Genomic DNA, 15,727 nt, shown 5'->3' with positions numbered 1-15,727 from the left:
CATCCAAGGTCCCACACAATCCTTTCCAAGTGAACCTCTTTCAATTTAGTATACTGCATTTGCTGCTCACAATTGGTCTCCTCTACACTGGGGAAACCAAATGCAGACTGGGTGACTCCTTTGTGAAACATCTCTGTTCATTCTGCAGGGGTTACCCCAAGCTTCCAGTTGCCTGTCATTTTAATTCTCCACCTTGCTCTCACTCTGACCTCTCTATCCTTGGCTTGATGAAGTGTGCTATTGAAGCTCAATGCAAGCACAAGGAACAGCACCTCATCTTTCAACTGAACACTTTACAGCCTTCTAGACCCAACACTGAGTTCAACAATTTTAGACCATATCCTTTACCCCCATTTTGTTTTGTGTTTCTTTGCTTTTTTCCCCCGTCATTCTTTATTTCCATTGCTTTGTGTTCAGACGGAAGTTATCCTGCCATTTACACCTCCTCTAGACACATCTTTTGTTTCTTTGTTACCACTCCCTTTGGCCTTGCACCATGAAATCTTTTGTCATTTAATCTCTCCTTCCCTCCACCCTACCACAGACCTTCCCTTTTGCACTTCTTCCCACTCTCTATCCCTTTCACTTGCTCAAAACTTATTATATTTCTAACTATTCCAGTTTTGATGAAAGGGCTTAAAACGTTAACTCTGTTTTTCTCTCCACAGATGCTGGACAGATCTGCTAAATATTTTGAGCATGTTCTGTTTTTATTTCAGATTTCCAGCATCCACAGTATTTTGGTCCTGAGGAGATGCATCCTAGCTTGTTGAAGGAATTAGGGTGGAAATTGCCAAGGTACTTGCCATAATCTTCCAATACTCCTTAGATACAGGGTTTGTGCCAGATGACTGGAGAATTGCAAATGTTACAACCTTCTTTAAAAAATAAGGTGCAAGATAAACCTAACAACCATAAGCCAGTCAGTTTAACCTCAGCATGGAAAAGCAGGGGGGCGGTGGGGGAGAGGTTTTAGAAACAATAATCATATAATTATAATTATCAGAAACAATAATTAAACAATAATCTGGGACAAAATTAACAGTAATTTAGACAAGTGTGAATTAATTAAGGAGAGCCAACATGGATTTATTAAAGGTAAATTGTGTTTAACTAACTTGGAGTTTTTTTTGATGAGCTAACATACATAGTTGTTGAGGGTATTGCAGTTGATGTAGTGTATATGGACTTTTAAAAGGCGTTTTATGAAGTACCGCATAATTGGCTTATCAGTGAAGTTGAAACCCATGGTATAAAAGGTGCAGTGGCAACATGAATACGAAATTTGTTAAAGGACAGGAAAAGAGCGAGTAGTGGTGAGTGATTGTTTATCGGATTGGAGAAATGTATGTAGTGGTCGGTAGCAAAACTACTCCTTTTTGTGACATACTTGGATATACAGGGCACTATTTCAAAATATACAGATGACATAAAACTCGCAAGTGTAGTGAACAGTAAAGGATGGTGATAGACTCAAGAGAACTAATGGGAGGTCTTGTGGCAGATGAAATTTAATGCAGAGAAGTGAAAAGTGATACATTTTGGTTGGAAAGAAAACTCAGGCAATATAAACTAAAGGGGTACAATTCTAAAGGGGCTGCAGGAACAGGGAGCCTCGGGGTAATGTGCACAAATCGTTGAAGGCAGCAGAGCAGATTGAGAAATGGTTAAAAAAGCACTTGGGATCCTGGTCTTTATGAAGTGAAGCAGAAGTACAAAAGCAAGGAAGTTATGATGAATCTTTATAAAATGCCGATTTGGCCAATTCTGGGCATTGCACTTTAGGCAGGGTTTAAAGGCCTCAGGGAGGATGTAGACAGCATTTACTAGAATCATTCCAGGGATGAGGGACTTCAGTCATGTTGACTGGAGAAGCTGGTGGTTGTTTTCCTTACAGCAGAGAAGGTTGAGAGGAGATTTGATAGAGGTGCTTAAAATCAGGAATGTCTAGACAGTGTAGACAGGGAGAAACTGTTCCTATTGTTGATAGGGTCAAGGACCAGATGACATAGATTTAAGGTCATTGGAAAAAGAACCAAAGACGACACAAAGAAAAACTTTTAATACAGTGAGCGGTTATGATCTGGAACGCACTGCCTGAAAGGGTGATGGAGACAGATTTGATCATGGCTTTCAAAAGGGAACTAGATATGTACTTGAAAGGATAAAATTGGAAGGGCTACAGGGATAAAAGGTAGGGAGTGGGACTAGCTGGATTGCTTACATGTCTGTGCTGTAAATATTTTATGATTCCAATAGCTAGTATGTACAGGAAAATATATTAACTAAGATGTAAGGTTAACTATTTTAAGTTCTTTCTGGTCAATCCTGGGCTGATTTTCTCCTGCCCTTAATTGAGGTCCACTGTCCCTTAGCACACTTAGGATTTAACAAGAAAAATGCATAGCTCCTTTAATCCTCTATTACATTTTTAAAAAATCCTGTCCAACAGTACTATAGATTCTTGCCACTGGATGGCATGGTAACTTTATACTGAATGCATTATATTTTTGTAGCATCTACTTGGATGGGGCTAAATAGAATACAGCAGTTCTGTTCAGTGGATTCAACAAACTGAAATCTTCCAAACTAACACTGAACATATCTCAAACTAATACATTCTTTCCTTCCCAAAAATTCATAAAGCTTAGATATCATCTCAGATGAACAATAAGAATTCAGCTGAGCATCTGAATATCGCACATCCGCTTTACACTTATTCCTTTTAATTTGCATCATCATAAAATGTTACAATGCAGAAATAGACCATTCAGTCTAACTTGTCTATGCCGATATCGATGTTCCATACGTGCAAAGATTTTTCTAACTTCTCCCACTCTCTTAATTATTAAATTTGTGCTTTTTCATTACAGCTTCATAGAAACAATTAATTATAACATTTTTCTAATCCTGTAGATCTTGAGGCGACCCTTAGCCTTCTCAGCTGCAGTGAAAAAATGTTATAACTTTTAAAATCTCTCCTCAGAACTGCAATGGCTCATCCTCTATATATCTACATTTCCCCATCTCTTTTTTATATCCTTCCTATAATATATGCAAAATTGCACAAAGTCCTCCAAACTCAATTTAAGTTTTTGTACACATTCAATACTATCTTCTTGCTTTTGTATTCCATGTTTCCAAGTACAAAATTAAGGATTTTGTTTGTTTTTTTTATAGCCGTATCTACTTGCACTGCCAACTTTAATTTCACCTTCACACCAAGGCTTCTCTATTCCATTTAAAATCTTACTACTTAAGGCATATTTTCATTTCTCTTCCAAAGTATGCAACTTAACATTTTTCTCAATTGAGTTGCATCAGCAAACTATCTACCCCTTCCACTGACCTTTTCTATTTTTAAAAATGGCACAGGAGGCCGTCATTCGGCCCATCGTGTCTGCACCAGCTCTCCAAATGAAGCATTTGGTGCAATTGCCTTGCCTTTTCCCCGTACCCCTGCACATTGTTTCTATTCAAATAATCATCTAATGCCCTCTTGAATGCCTTGAATGAACCTGCCTCCATCACAATTCCAGACAGTGCATTCCAGATCCGAACCACTTAGTGTGAAAAAGTTTCTTCCCATGCCACGTTTGCTTCTTTTGCAAATGACTAAACCTGTGCCCTCTAGTTCTTGATCCTTTTGCGAGCGGCAACAGCTTCTCCGTATCTACTCTGACCAGCCCCCTCATGATTTTGAGAACTTCTATCAAGTCTCCTCTCAGCCTTCTCCTCTCCAAGGAAAACAGTTTCACATCCCTAGGACCATTTTTGTAAACCTCTTCTGCACTCTCTCCAATGTGCTCACATCCTTCCTATAATATGGTGCCCAGGACTGTACACAATATTCCAGCTGAGGTCTAACGAGGGTCTTATATAAATTCAGCATAACCTCCCTGCTCTTGTACTCTATGCCCCTATTAATAAAGCCCAGGATGCTATATGCTTTATTAACTGCTCTCTCCACCTGCCCTGCCACCTTCAATGATCTATGTCCTTGTGTAGCCTCTGTCACAGCTTTCATTACAAATTGCAATACCAGTCAGCTACTTGTGGTACTAACTCCTCAATTCTTAAGTTAACTTCTGATCTCACTACATTCACTTTATTCCAAGTACCATCATCTTTACCATAAATACCTTATATGCACCTTAACTAAAATTCTTGAAAATCCATATAAACCAAAGCCATGTCATTTTTAATCTAACTCTTTTGTTAGCTCTTCAAAGAATTGCCTGGGGTTAGAAAAAATTACCCTTTAGACATCCACATTTCCAGTTGTGGTTAACTTGCATTTTTTCGAGTGCTAGTAATTTCATTTCCTAATACCAGTTAATTCAAATTTCCCAATTAGCTGCCAACTTAATTTCTCTTCAAGCACAAAATGTCTCCTGTGCTGTTTTATTTAAATCGCTCAATTCAAACTACTGGGACAATTTAAACATAATCGCAGTAGTCAGCATTTCTGAAATTCAAATTGGACACAATACAATTTCTATTTGTCATTAATTGATGCTTCTTTAAAATAAGATACAACAGAATTAAGTTTCCCATACAATATTTCCAGTTCTAGATTAACAAATTGCAAAAACAGATTATCTGGTAAATGTCACATTGCTGTTTGCAGCATTTCACTGTGCAAATTGACTATCGCATGTCCTACATCACAATAATGAACACACTTCGTAAGTACTTAATTGGCTGTGCAGCATTTTGGGACACCGTGAGATCATGAAAGGTGATAGGGAATTCAATTTCTTTCTTTCTGCTCCACAAAATAGTGGAAGTTTGACCTCCATATACTATGTTTAATGTACACAAATCCTGCACAGAATTACAATTGCTCCTCTATCTCTCTTCTCACTGAACAGAAGGCCATCAACTAAGAGACTTTCTGATACCCTTACTACTCTCAGCAATATCTTCAGCGCCCACTGACAGCAAAGCAGCACTGGGGCTACTGATACCAAGTATGTCACCAAAACCATGTGATACCACAGTCACAGACACCAGTTGCCAAGCCCAGCCCATTCCCAAAAAGGCAGAGATAAAAAAAATTTCAAATGAAAAGAGCAACATTAGTGGTAAAAAGAACAGATGTGGGTTACAGAGAATGAGTGTGAGAGGGGGACAATGAGAGAGTAAGGACAACATAGGAGTGAAGTAAGGGAAGAGAGTAGAAATTCAAGAAGTGAGTAAAAAACATGGATGAGAAAGAAGGATGAGAGAAACAGAAATAGAGGAAAGACACGGAGAAAAAAAAACAGGAGGGATAAAAAATCCATAACCTTCTCTGTCCAGAAGGGCAAGGGCAGCAAGCACATAGAAACACTATCCCTCCAAGTTTCCCACCATCTTGATTTGGACATACATCACCGTTCAATTATCATCATTGGATCAAATTGCTCTAATTCCCTACCTAAAAACATCTTGGGAGCACTTTCACCATATGTAGAGCAGTGATCCAAAAAAGGTGGTCCACCACCACCAGCATAACTAGGGTTGGGCAGTTAATGTCAGCCTTTCCACATTCCAATGACCCCTACATTCTAAGAAGCGATTCAAAAAAACTGAATTGAAGGAAAGAGAGCAAAATAAAGTGTGGGCATCACAAAATATATCAACACTTTTTTTTTACAGATTTCCATGATTTCATTTCCACACTCTCTTTTGCGCTTAAGCACACACTCTATAGGCCCCATGATTTTATGCAAACTTTACTGCAACCAATATACAGCCATAGGAACAGACACAATCCTTCGGATTTGACTCAGCGGGGAGAAATTCAAAGGCTACTGAAGCACTCCAGGGAAAGCATTTCTTAACATGGTATAATGCAACCAGTTTGTTTCCTCAAATTGGCTCCCTTTGGGACAGGTCCAGTCTGTATGAACGTCCATCATACTTGCAAACTAGGCCTTAGTCTTCAAAAATCCACAAAACTCTCTTTTTCGACTGTGCCTTCAGATCCCATCCTAGTCTCCCCATTTCCTTTTCCTTTTTCCATGTTCAGTATTCACCATTTCCTCTTTATACTAAAGCACTCAAGATGCCTTCCAGCATTCGAGGGAACTATATAAATGTAGACGGTCGAAGAACTCATCCTCTGCTCTTAATTTAACCCTTTTATTTCACTCTCCTCCAAAGTAGTTATCGTGGAACGGAACAATATAGCACAGAAAGACGACTTCCAGTCTATCATGCTTCTGTCGGCTCTTTAAAAGTTTAGTCCCATCCTCCTGTTCTACCTCCATAGAGCAGTTGCATCAAACATTCCTGTAGGAATTGTAACCTGCTATCTTCAGTCCCTTAAACAAGAAGTGATATGAGCATAAGAATTTGCATATATTCAAAGCTCATGCTTCCCACACTCGAGGCATTTTAAACAGAGAAAATGCTATTGTATTGGTAAGTTTAATAAATATGGAAAATTTACAAGAAATTATGTTACAAGCCTTCTCTCCAGTGGGAAGAAGTCATTTAACTGATATTGCAACTGAAAGAATTTTTACAAAATCTTTGGGGAACTAATGAAAGCCAAATTTTCAGAAAGAACTTTGAGTGATCGAATGATTAATTAGTTAACAAACCGTGACGGTGAAAATTGACTTAGGACAATTGATTGGGCAAGGTTAAAGTAGGAAGTTTATAATTGAGAGTGTGAGACAGTGAGAAACAAAGCAGGAGTGAAAAAGAAAGTGAGCAGAATAAAAAGACAGAATTAGCTAAAAAGAAATGAAACAAGAGATTATGGCACTATCTCAACACAAAAAAAAGCGATTTGCATCATTCTAAGACAAAATTACCTGCTTCCTACTGTGCAAGATTTTGTTGACTTTTTAAAAACTAAACTCTATAAATATGCATGCAATATAGTGTCATGCCAATTTTATTTATATTTGAAAGTTCACTAGATTTATTTCCAATTTTTTACTGAAGTAAAAATATTACTGAGGAATCAAACCCATATTAAGGGTTCTATTGTCTAACTTGTGCAGTATGATTTTTGTGTTTGAAACAGAATGAGAATATGAGAACACGAGAGTTCAGTTTCTTCCTATGCCTAAATACTTGAGAAAATCTTGTGCTAAACACAGGAGCGAGTTTCCCAAGCTAATTAATAACATTCACCGGTATGAAAACAGAGAAAATATTTTTTTTCACCTTGAATGGAAGTCAGGCATTCTACAATACCACTGTGCATTGTATCAATGATGATTTTATGTTGGAAATCTTATTACAATTTCATAATCAGCTGGATGAGAGATGCGATGGATCAAAATGAAGCCACGTTAATTCCATCCAAATTACTGAATATTTCCTAAAAATAATTTCTGTTTCTACACATGGTATAAACAGAAAATATAGATGATACAAGCAAGATGTATTCATCTGATGGGTGGGAGTGAACATAAGACGACATTTTCATTGCTCATATGTTATTTACTCAGCTGTGGCTGTTGGATGAGAGGGGTTCCCCAAATTATTTTCTCACCTTGCTTAAGATTGGTCTCAAGATGTTGAATTCAATATTAAAACACTTGCAATTATTTCTTTGAAAAGAAGACATGAACAATGTTAGAGACCTTGATTAAAATCATAGCTCTAAGATGTGGATTTTTCAGCAAACCAAGAATTGCTTACATTTGTGTAATTAACAATTTTAAAAGCTGAATGACAGTGCATGGAATTTTATCAGGTGTTTATCTGGAGCTGACAGCATTCAAAGGGTCAAACGTCAGAACTGTATTAAGTAGAATTTCAATTTGACTACTACTGCAGGATGGATGTACCACATTTGTTAAAAAAAATCATGATTAATTGTCAATCTATTTTCCAATAACTGACAAGGTAGCAATGTGGGCTTAGGGTGCAAATAATTATATCTCTAATCTAGAGTTTTACATTATGTTGCTCTTCTGCAGTACTCTCTGGGCTTTCAGAATATAATGATTTCATAAAATGAAGACCAGGGAAGCTCCACTGCACTTTAATTCATATTGTATACGCAGAGTTAAAGATGGATCGGTCAAGGAATCAGTGCTCTAGTTTCAAAGCAACATCTGGTTACAGTTTTTTGTCCTTATTTTTAAACAAAAAAAGCCATTTTATACAAATCATGAGCATCAAGATCAGCCACTGCTCTTAGCAACTAAGTTGGCCTATTCAATCATTTTATTCCTTACAGGCAGCCAGCCCAGGCCTCAAGGTAAACACCAAATTGAAGCTACAGCTAGAGTACCGCAAATCCAGCAACCTCAGGACTGAGTCCATGCCGGATTCCGGAACTTGCCGGTTTTCAGAGAAAAAAGAAAATTAGAGCCCCCTTAATTCAATGATTATGGGACACAGGAAAACCAAATGATATGACTGCAAAGCATTTAGGTTATTGGCCATGTCGCTGCTTATGTTAATTCACTTCTCTCACACTAGATTTAATAACTCTTCATGCCTCCCCAACTTACCTACATCAGCCAACCTGTTTAAAATGGGAAAAGATCAAACTAAAATGTTGTTAAAAATACCCTGTAACTGAAAACTATTTATGCAAGATTGTACATTACTCTTTAATAACTCCCTTTGAACTGACTTGGGCCAGCTGCAAGAAGGTGCTGCTATGCGGTTTGGGGCGAGCACATCAGTCAGAGCTGAGTTGGGTGGGGTCAAGCTACTTGGACCGCGGGGTAAAAAATGTCCCAGTTTTTCTGTAACTGGATTTGAGGTACTCCACCTGTACTCGGTGGCGGGGTGGGGGTGGGGGGGGGGGGGGGTGTGGGGTTATATTGCTTTATATATTATTTTGCTATTTATTTGCTATTAAAAGCAAAGCACTTTTACCATATATTGCAAATTAATCAATTAACATTCTGTTAATTAATGTATTAAACTAATGTATTAATCTTCTTCCCAACCTGCCCTTCAAGTCATGCACATCCTGACAGGTATATATTGCCTCTCCTTCAATGGCAGGTCAAAATCTTGGAACTCCTTCCCTAACAGCATTGTGGATACACCTTTGTCACATGGCCTTCAGCAGTTCAAGTTGGCCCACTAATACCACATCATGGCAACTATGTGGGCAATAAATGCAATCTTTGTCAGCAACGGGGATTTAAAAATAAAAGAGGTGCACTGGGAGGATGGGAGTGGAAAGATCAAGTAGAAAGGGCCAGTGTGTGGAGCAAGGGCATAGAGAGAAGAGTAAAGGCAGGGAGAAGGAGGGGAAGGAGGATAGAAGCGGATGCGAGAAAGCCAGTGGACACAAGGCAGGGGGGATGGGGAGTAGAAGAAGGAGAAAAGTGCAAGTGTGAATAGAAGCGAAGGCGAAAGAAAGGAGGGAAATGGAAAATGGGGCGGCAGCACCTTCCAAACCCACGACTGCTACCATCTAGAAGGACAAGGGCAGCAGATAGATAGGAACACCACCACCTGGAAATTCCCCTCCAAGTCACTCACCATCCTGACTCGGGAATATGTCGCCGTTCCTTCACTGTCGCTGGCTCAAAATCCTGGAACTCCCTTCCTAACAGCACTGTGGGTGTACCTACATCACATGGACTGCAGTTGTTCAAGAAGGCAGCTCACCACCACCACCACCTTCTCAAGGGCAACTAGGAATGGGCAATAAATGCTGACTCAGCCAGCGAAGCTCGTAAATGAATTTTTAAAAAAAGGTTGAGGATGCACGGCTAAGCCAGTGGTTTGACAGGAAAGAGATATGGGATTGGATCATTTTATTATTTTTTCTATTCCTCTACTCCTTCTCACCTCATCTCCCACTCTTCACAGCTTCTGCACCACCTCTCTCTGCCAATACCAACCCACCCCCCGGCAAGTTCTCCTTCCTCTGAAGGCGGCAGGGTAAGGGAAGCCAGACTGTACATACACCATGAGGAGGCACGATTGAAAATTCAAGTTGTCAGAAAGCTCAGAAAGATGCTCAACATTCACCAGTTACTATGCAATTAGCATAACACACACGTATACGCAAATTAGCATAAATGTGGATACAGAATTTTAAACTTGACGCGAAAAATGTGGCAAAGCATCACAACAGGAAGTTAAATGGTGCAGACTAGAAGTGCACACAAGTACAAGATTTTAATTACATGTAAACTCACAACATCTCTCATCTTGTAGTTCAAGCAGTAGGTTACATAAATTGTGTCAGATTTTATCACATCACTTGGTCTAACTAGTTGCTCGTTTCCTTTTACAAATATAAAAAGAACATAGAAAAAAATCAAGAGGAACAATCAAAAATCGATTGAAAATGATTGCCAATGAAAGCTAATGAATTACTAGCATTTAATGGAAAAAATCAAGAGGAACAATCAAAAATAGATTGAAAATGATTGCCAATGAAAGCTAATGAATTACTAGCATTTAAAAGATCTGCCACAGTGTATAACTTGCATGATAAATAATTCTGTGGTTTCTACAATCCTTAGACCTTTCAAATACAATTAATCCTGAGTTTTTTCCTGAATGAGAGCTACTTTAAATTGACTTGCTTAACGTGAAGAATTATAAACTTGCACTGGTATGTTACATTCAAGCAGCTCATTAAAATCCTATCAAGGCAGCATTCCTCAATTACATTTTTAGCTCAACATATTGCTTATTATCAATATGGTACAATTGGAAGTTTCAACTCACCAGCTATTGGATCCATAGCTTCCCTATTGCTTGGAGAATATGAACTTTGTGAGGATGAAAGCCCACCAGTGGAACTGCTAGTAAAGTGCATATTTGATCTACGAGCACGCGGTCCTCCAAGGCCTCGGCCAGGATGAAACATCCTACGTACGTGTCGAACACCGCTGGATTCATCATAAATAATCATTAAGGAAATATAAGAAAAGGATAGAAAGCAGAATTTCCAATTCCAAACATATTAAAATTCTTGAGACCTTTTGCTTATTACACTTACTATGTTAGCAAAGAGCAAGCCTTCCTTTTAAGTAAAAACAGTGACAATGCCAAAGATAAAGGGCAACAATGGGTCTGCTTCCCGCTCACATATTACTGCCTCTGGTGTCCCTCAAGGATCTATCCTTGGCGTCCCCCTATTTCTCACCTACATGTTGTCCTTCGGAACATCCCAGGAAACAAAGCTTTAGTTTTCACACGTATGTTGACAACACCCAGGTGTACCTCACCACCACCACCTCTTGACTCTTCCACTGTTGCTAAATTATCAGACGGCTTGTCGTGGATGAGCAGAAATTTCCTTTAAGCCTAAAGACATTGTCTTTGGTCCCTGCTACAAAATCCATTTCCTAGCTCCCAACTCTAGCCTTCCCCCTGGCAACCGTCTGAGGCTGATCCAGACTGCTTGCAACTTTGGTATCATATTTGTTCCCAAGTTGAGCTTCCAACAGCATATACTTGACATCACTACAGCTGCCTGTTTCCATCTCTAACACTGACTGGCTCCACGACATTTTACCTCATTTGCTGCTGGAACTTTCATCCATACCTTTAAACATGATCATTCCATCAAGCTCCCGGTCAGCTTCCTACATTCCACCCTATGGAAACTTGCGGTCAGCCAAAAATCTGTTCTCTGTCATTTACTCCTGCCAAGTCCCATTCACCCATCACCACTGTTCTCATTGACTCACATTTGTTCTTCGCCAAGCAACACCTCAATTTTAAAATTCTCACCCTTGTTTTCAAGTCCGTCCACAACCTTGCCTCTTCCTATCTCCGTATAATCTTCTCCAGCCCCACAACCCTCTGGGTTATCTGTGTTCCTCTAATTCTGACCTCTTGAACATCCCCGATTTTAATCGCACCATCATTGGTGGTCATGCCTTCAACTGCCTAGGCCCTAAGTTGTGTAATATCCTCCCTAAACCCCTCTACTCTTTTTCTTCCTTTAAGATGCTCCTTAAAACCTACCCTTTGACCAAACTTTTGGCCATCTGCCCTAATATTTCCTTATAAGGCTTGATGTCATACTTTGCTTTATAATGCTCCTGTGATGTACCTTGGGACATTTTACTATCTTAAAAGTACTACAGTACATAAATACAAATTGTTGTTGCTTCTTATTTTTTGATTTGCAGCACTAATGTTGGCTACTCAGTCCTCCAACCACCAGTGGCACTGTGGTGTGACTCACCTAAGATTTTAAAAAATTCATTCTTGGGGTGTGGGTGTCGATGCCAAGGTTGGCAATTATTGCTTATCCAGAAAGGCGTGCCAGGCCTCCTTATTCAACCATTTAATTCGGTGTGGTCAAGGTGCTCCCAACAATGATGTTATGTAATGAGTTCCAAGATTTTGACCAGGGATGTTCAAGTCAGGATGGCGCATGACTTGGGGTGATGGTGTTTTAGCTGCATAGGCTGCCTTTGTAGATGCTGGACATCACCTGCTATTGAAGAAACCTTGATGACTTGCTGCACAGCATCCTGTAGATAATACACATTGTAGCCAGTGATGGAGAGGGCGAATGTTTGACTAGTGAATGGGGCGCCTTCCAAGCTGACTGCTTTGTCCTGCATCTTGTCAAACCTGTCGAGTGTTTCTGCAGCTGCATCCATCCAGGTAGAGAGTATGCCATTACACCACTGATTTATGTCTAGCAGGTGGTGGAAAGGCTCTGAAGAGGTGCAAAGGAAGTCACTCACCATTTTGGTCTATTACAACAAACAGGTAAAAGAGATACTAAATCCTCCAATAGCTGCAAGCAAGGCTATCACAAATTCATACTTTATTTATAATGCTAAAAACCTTTAAGAGTTTTGCTCATATAAAAATAAACAAATATCACATTCACCCAAGACTGTAGGAACGCTTGGCACTGCAATCACCTTACTGCAAAAATGCTAACACACAGCAAGAACATTATCTTATTGACATGCTTATTCGGCAACTTGGCTACGTTGATAGCACTATTGTCAGAGGTTGCGGGTTGAAGACTGACAGCAGAGCATGAAAGCACAATCTAAGCTAAAAGTACTGCATAGTAATGAGGAGCGCTGCATTGCTGGAGTTTAGGATGTTAAACCAAAGTCCTGTCTTTTATTCCAGTAACTCAGGTGGACATCAAGTATCCAAAGACCACCATCTAAAGAGTAGGGAGCTCTCCCTACATTCTGGCCAAGAAGGGAATTCTCCTTACATTCACCAATACCACCTAAAAATAGTCCTCACATGTTGTTGATGGAGAGAAGCTGAATACACCATACCAGGCCGACCACATAAATGGAATGTACACAAATATTTTCCACATAGCACAGATCTAAGTGTCACATTTTCTGTGCAAATTCCTGTGACACCTATTGATGTCACCCCTGATGCAAAACAGTGCCTCTAGCTCACAATAGGCAATGCCACTGGTTATATATATATATATATATATATACACACACATACACACGCACGTATTATTTATATGCATAAAAATGTCAAGATTTTGACCTTTGGTACAAAAACCTACCATCTAAATGTGGAATAATAAAGTTACAAAGATGCCCCCACTTTACACACAGAAATTTAGATACCCTTGATATACGTTCATGTACCTGCCAAGGAAAATGCTACTTTTCAGGGGTCAACCTGACTGCACCGTCTCTGCATGGATCTCTCCTACTTCATTTCCACATGTAGGTGCAACCCTTTCAAAAGCACAATATGACTCAAGAGTAATGTTGCAGGAGATAATCCAAATACTTCAACCAAGAGAGTAATCTGTTATGTATAAACTTGGATTTAAAGTACCAGGGGACCATATGATGCTACGGAGCATCACAGTCCAGTCAGACTCTGCTCTTAACTAGCAACTGCATAAGCAATTCCAGCAGGAACAAAATACCTAAGCCATTTTAGTGACACTGGGGCTAATTGTAGCTATGGCTCATTGTAGCACAGACAAGGATTTAACCTGGGATTGTGGCATGGAATTATATCATGTGGTGTATTAGCCCAATGAACAAGCTTAATTTTTTTAAATTTAAAAATACCTAGAACAAACCTAAATTGCTTAGCAGGCATGTATAAGAGTTGATCCAGGTCACAGCCTTTAGATACCGCCTAAGTAACATTGTACAGAATGACCTTTGACCTTACAAGAGTTTTCTACATACTAGGCAGCCGTAATGCAAAAGACATTGAGCAATATTTGTGGTGTCTGGTGTTACCATAGCTCAACAAATGTCCTGTAGGATCCCAACTGCCAGAAAGACAGAAAAATTTATTACATAACAAACTTCGTTGCAAAATAAAAACGTGCATAATAAAAGGTAGCTTCTGGCTGCAGATAAAAATTCAGCCATCATGTCACATTAAGTACAGCCTTCAAACTCACCAACAACTTCAGGTCTTAAGTACAGCTCCCATTTTCTCTCTGGATAGTGCTGGTAATGTGAAACGGTTGTTTCAGTGTTTCCAGGGATGGAGATAAAGGATGGTTGCTGTTTTTTACTTCAACCAGTCTGCCACTGCAACCTGCTATGCTTTGTCATCTTCTCATGCTTCCATTTTCACCAGCCTATCTCCAATTAAGCTTTTCCCATATTTTCATATTTTTAATTCTCTCCTATTATGCCTCATGATTTTGTCATTTAACATTTTCCTGTTTCCCATTTAAGTACTTTACACTATTTCCCCTTTAGTTCTTTTTGAACACTGTTTAGCTATAAATATTCCAGTTCTGACAGGAGGCCCATTTCCAAAACGTTAACTTATCTGTTCTGTCAACCAATGCTGCCTAATCTCTTGAATTTGTACGGTTTTGCTTCAAGTATAGCAGTTTAGGTCCTAATGCCCAAAGTTCACCAGCAAACCTGGGTGAAACCAGTGCTACATCAAGAGCAGTCTTTAACAATGAGAAATGTTATTTCACAAGAAAAGGAAAAATAGATTTACATTTATATAGCACCTGTCATGATATCAGGATGCCCCAAAACACTTTACAGCCAATGAAGTACTTTTGAAGTGTAGTCACTGCTGTAATGTAGGAAACACAACAAGTTCCTGCAAACAGCAATGTGAGGATGACCAGATAATCTGTTTTAGCAATGTTGGTCGAGGTATAAATATTGGCCAGGACACCAGGGTTAACGCCACCCTCCCAGCTTCTCTTTGAAACAATGTCATGGGATCTTTATGCCCACCTGAGAAGGTGGGACCTCAGTTTAACATCTCATCTGAACGGAAAGACCTCCAACAGTGCAGCACTCCCTCAGTACTGCCATGGAGTGTCAGCCCAAGGCTTTGGAGTGGAACTTGAATCCAGAGGCTTCCGCTCAGGGAAGAGGCTGATTTGGCTGGGAATGAAGGGAAATGAGTGAGACTGAACATCAAAGTCCATTTCATGAACTATGCAATAAAAGATGATCCACAAGAGAAATCCTCCTGTAAAAGAAAAATGATAGGGCTCACCACAGAAGGAAGCATTTATTTGGTCAGATGTTCGCATTCAAAAGTCATGTTAAAGGGTAGCATCCTCAGCCTGAAGCAGCATTTAGACACTACATTAGTTGGATCACATCACTATTACTCATGTGTAAGTCTTAAGAGTGACTGCTAACTCCAGGGAACATCAGAACAGAGTCTGATTCTTTCTTCACTCTACATTCATGTCCAGTAGATGTGCCAGATAGCAATCAGGAGCAAGGGACAGTTCCAGGTGAAATCAGCAGAGTCAGCACAGATTGTCAATTAAAGTTGTTGCCTTATTGGTCTTTACGGTTCAGCTAAAAGGTGGAAA

The 15,727-nt window shown here is 39.5% G+C and overlaps 1 protein-coding gene across 2 annotated transcripts in view; it reads right to left on the bottom strand.

Annotated features, from left to right (window-relative positions):
• kcmf1 (potassium channel modulatory factor 1) overlaps window positions 1–15,727 on the bottom strand; it is a 141,293-nt gene that overhangs the window by 17,712 nt on the left and 107,854 nt on the right. For both annotated transcript variants that reach the window (XM_078569989.1, XM_078569986.1), the window contains one exon: window positions 10,663–10,837. In XM_078569989.1, coding sequence (XP_078426115.1) covers window positions 10,663–10,837 — 175 coding nt within the window. The remainder of the gene's footprint in view (window positions 1–10,662; window positions 10,838–15,727) is intronic.

The sequence above is a fragment of the Cetorhinus maximus genome, chromosome 2 (assembly GCF_964194155.1).
Source record: "Cetorhinus maximus chromosome 2, sCetMax3.hap1.1, whole genome shotgun sequence".
Taxonomy (NCBI): Eukaryota; Metazoa; Chordata; class Chondrichthyes; order Lamniformes; family Cetorhinidae; genus Cetorhinus; species Cetorhinus maximus.
This window is presented reverse-complemented; position numbering and strand designations above follow the sequence as displayed.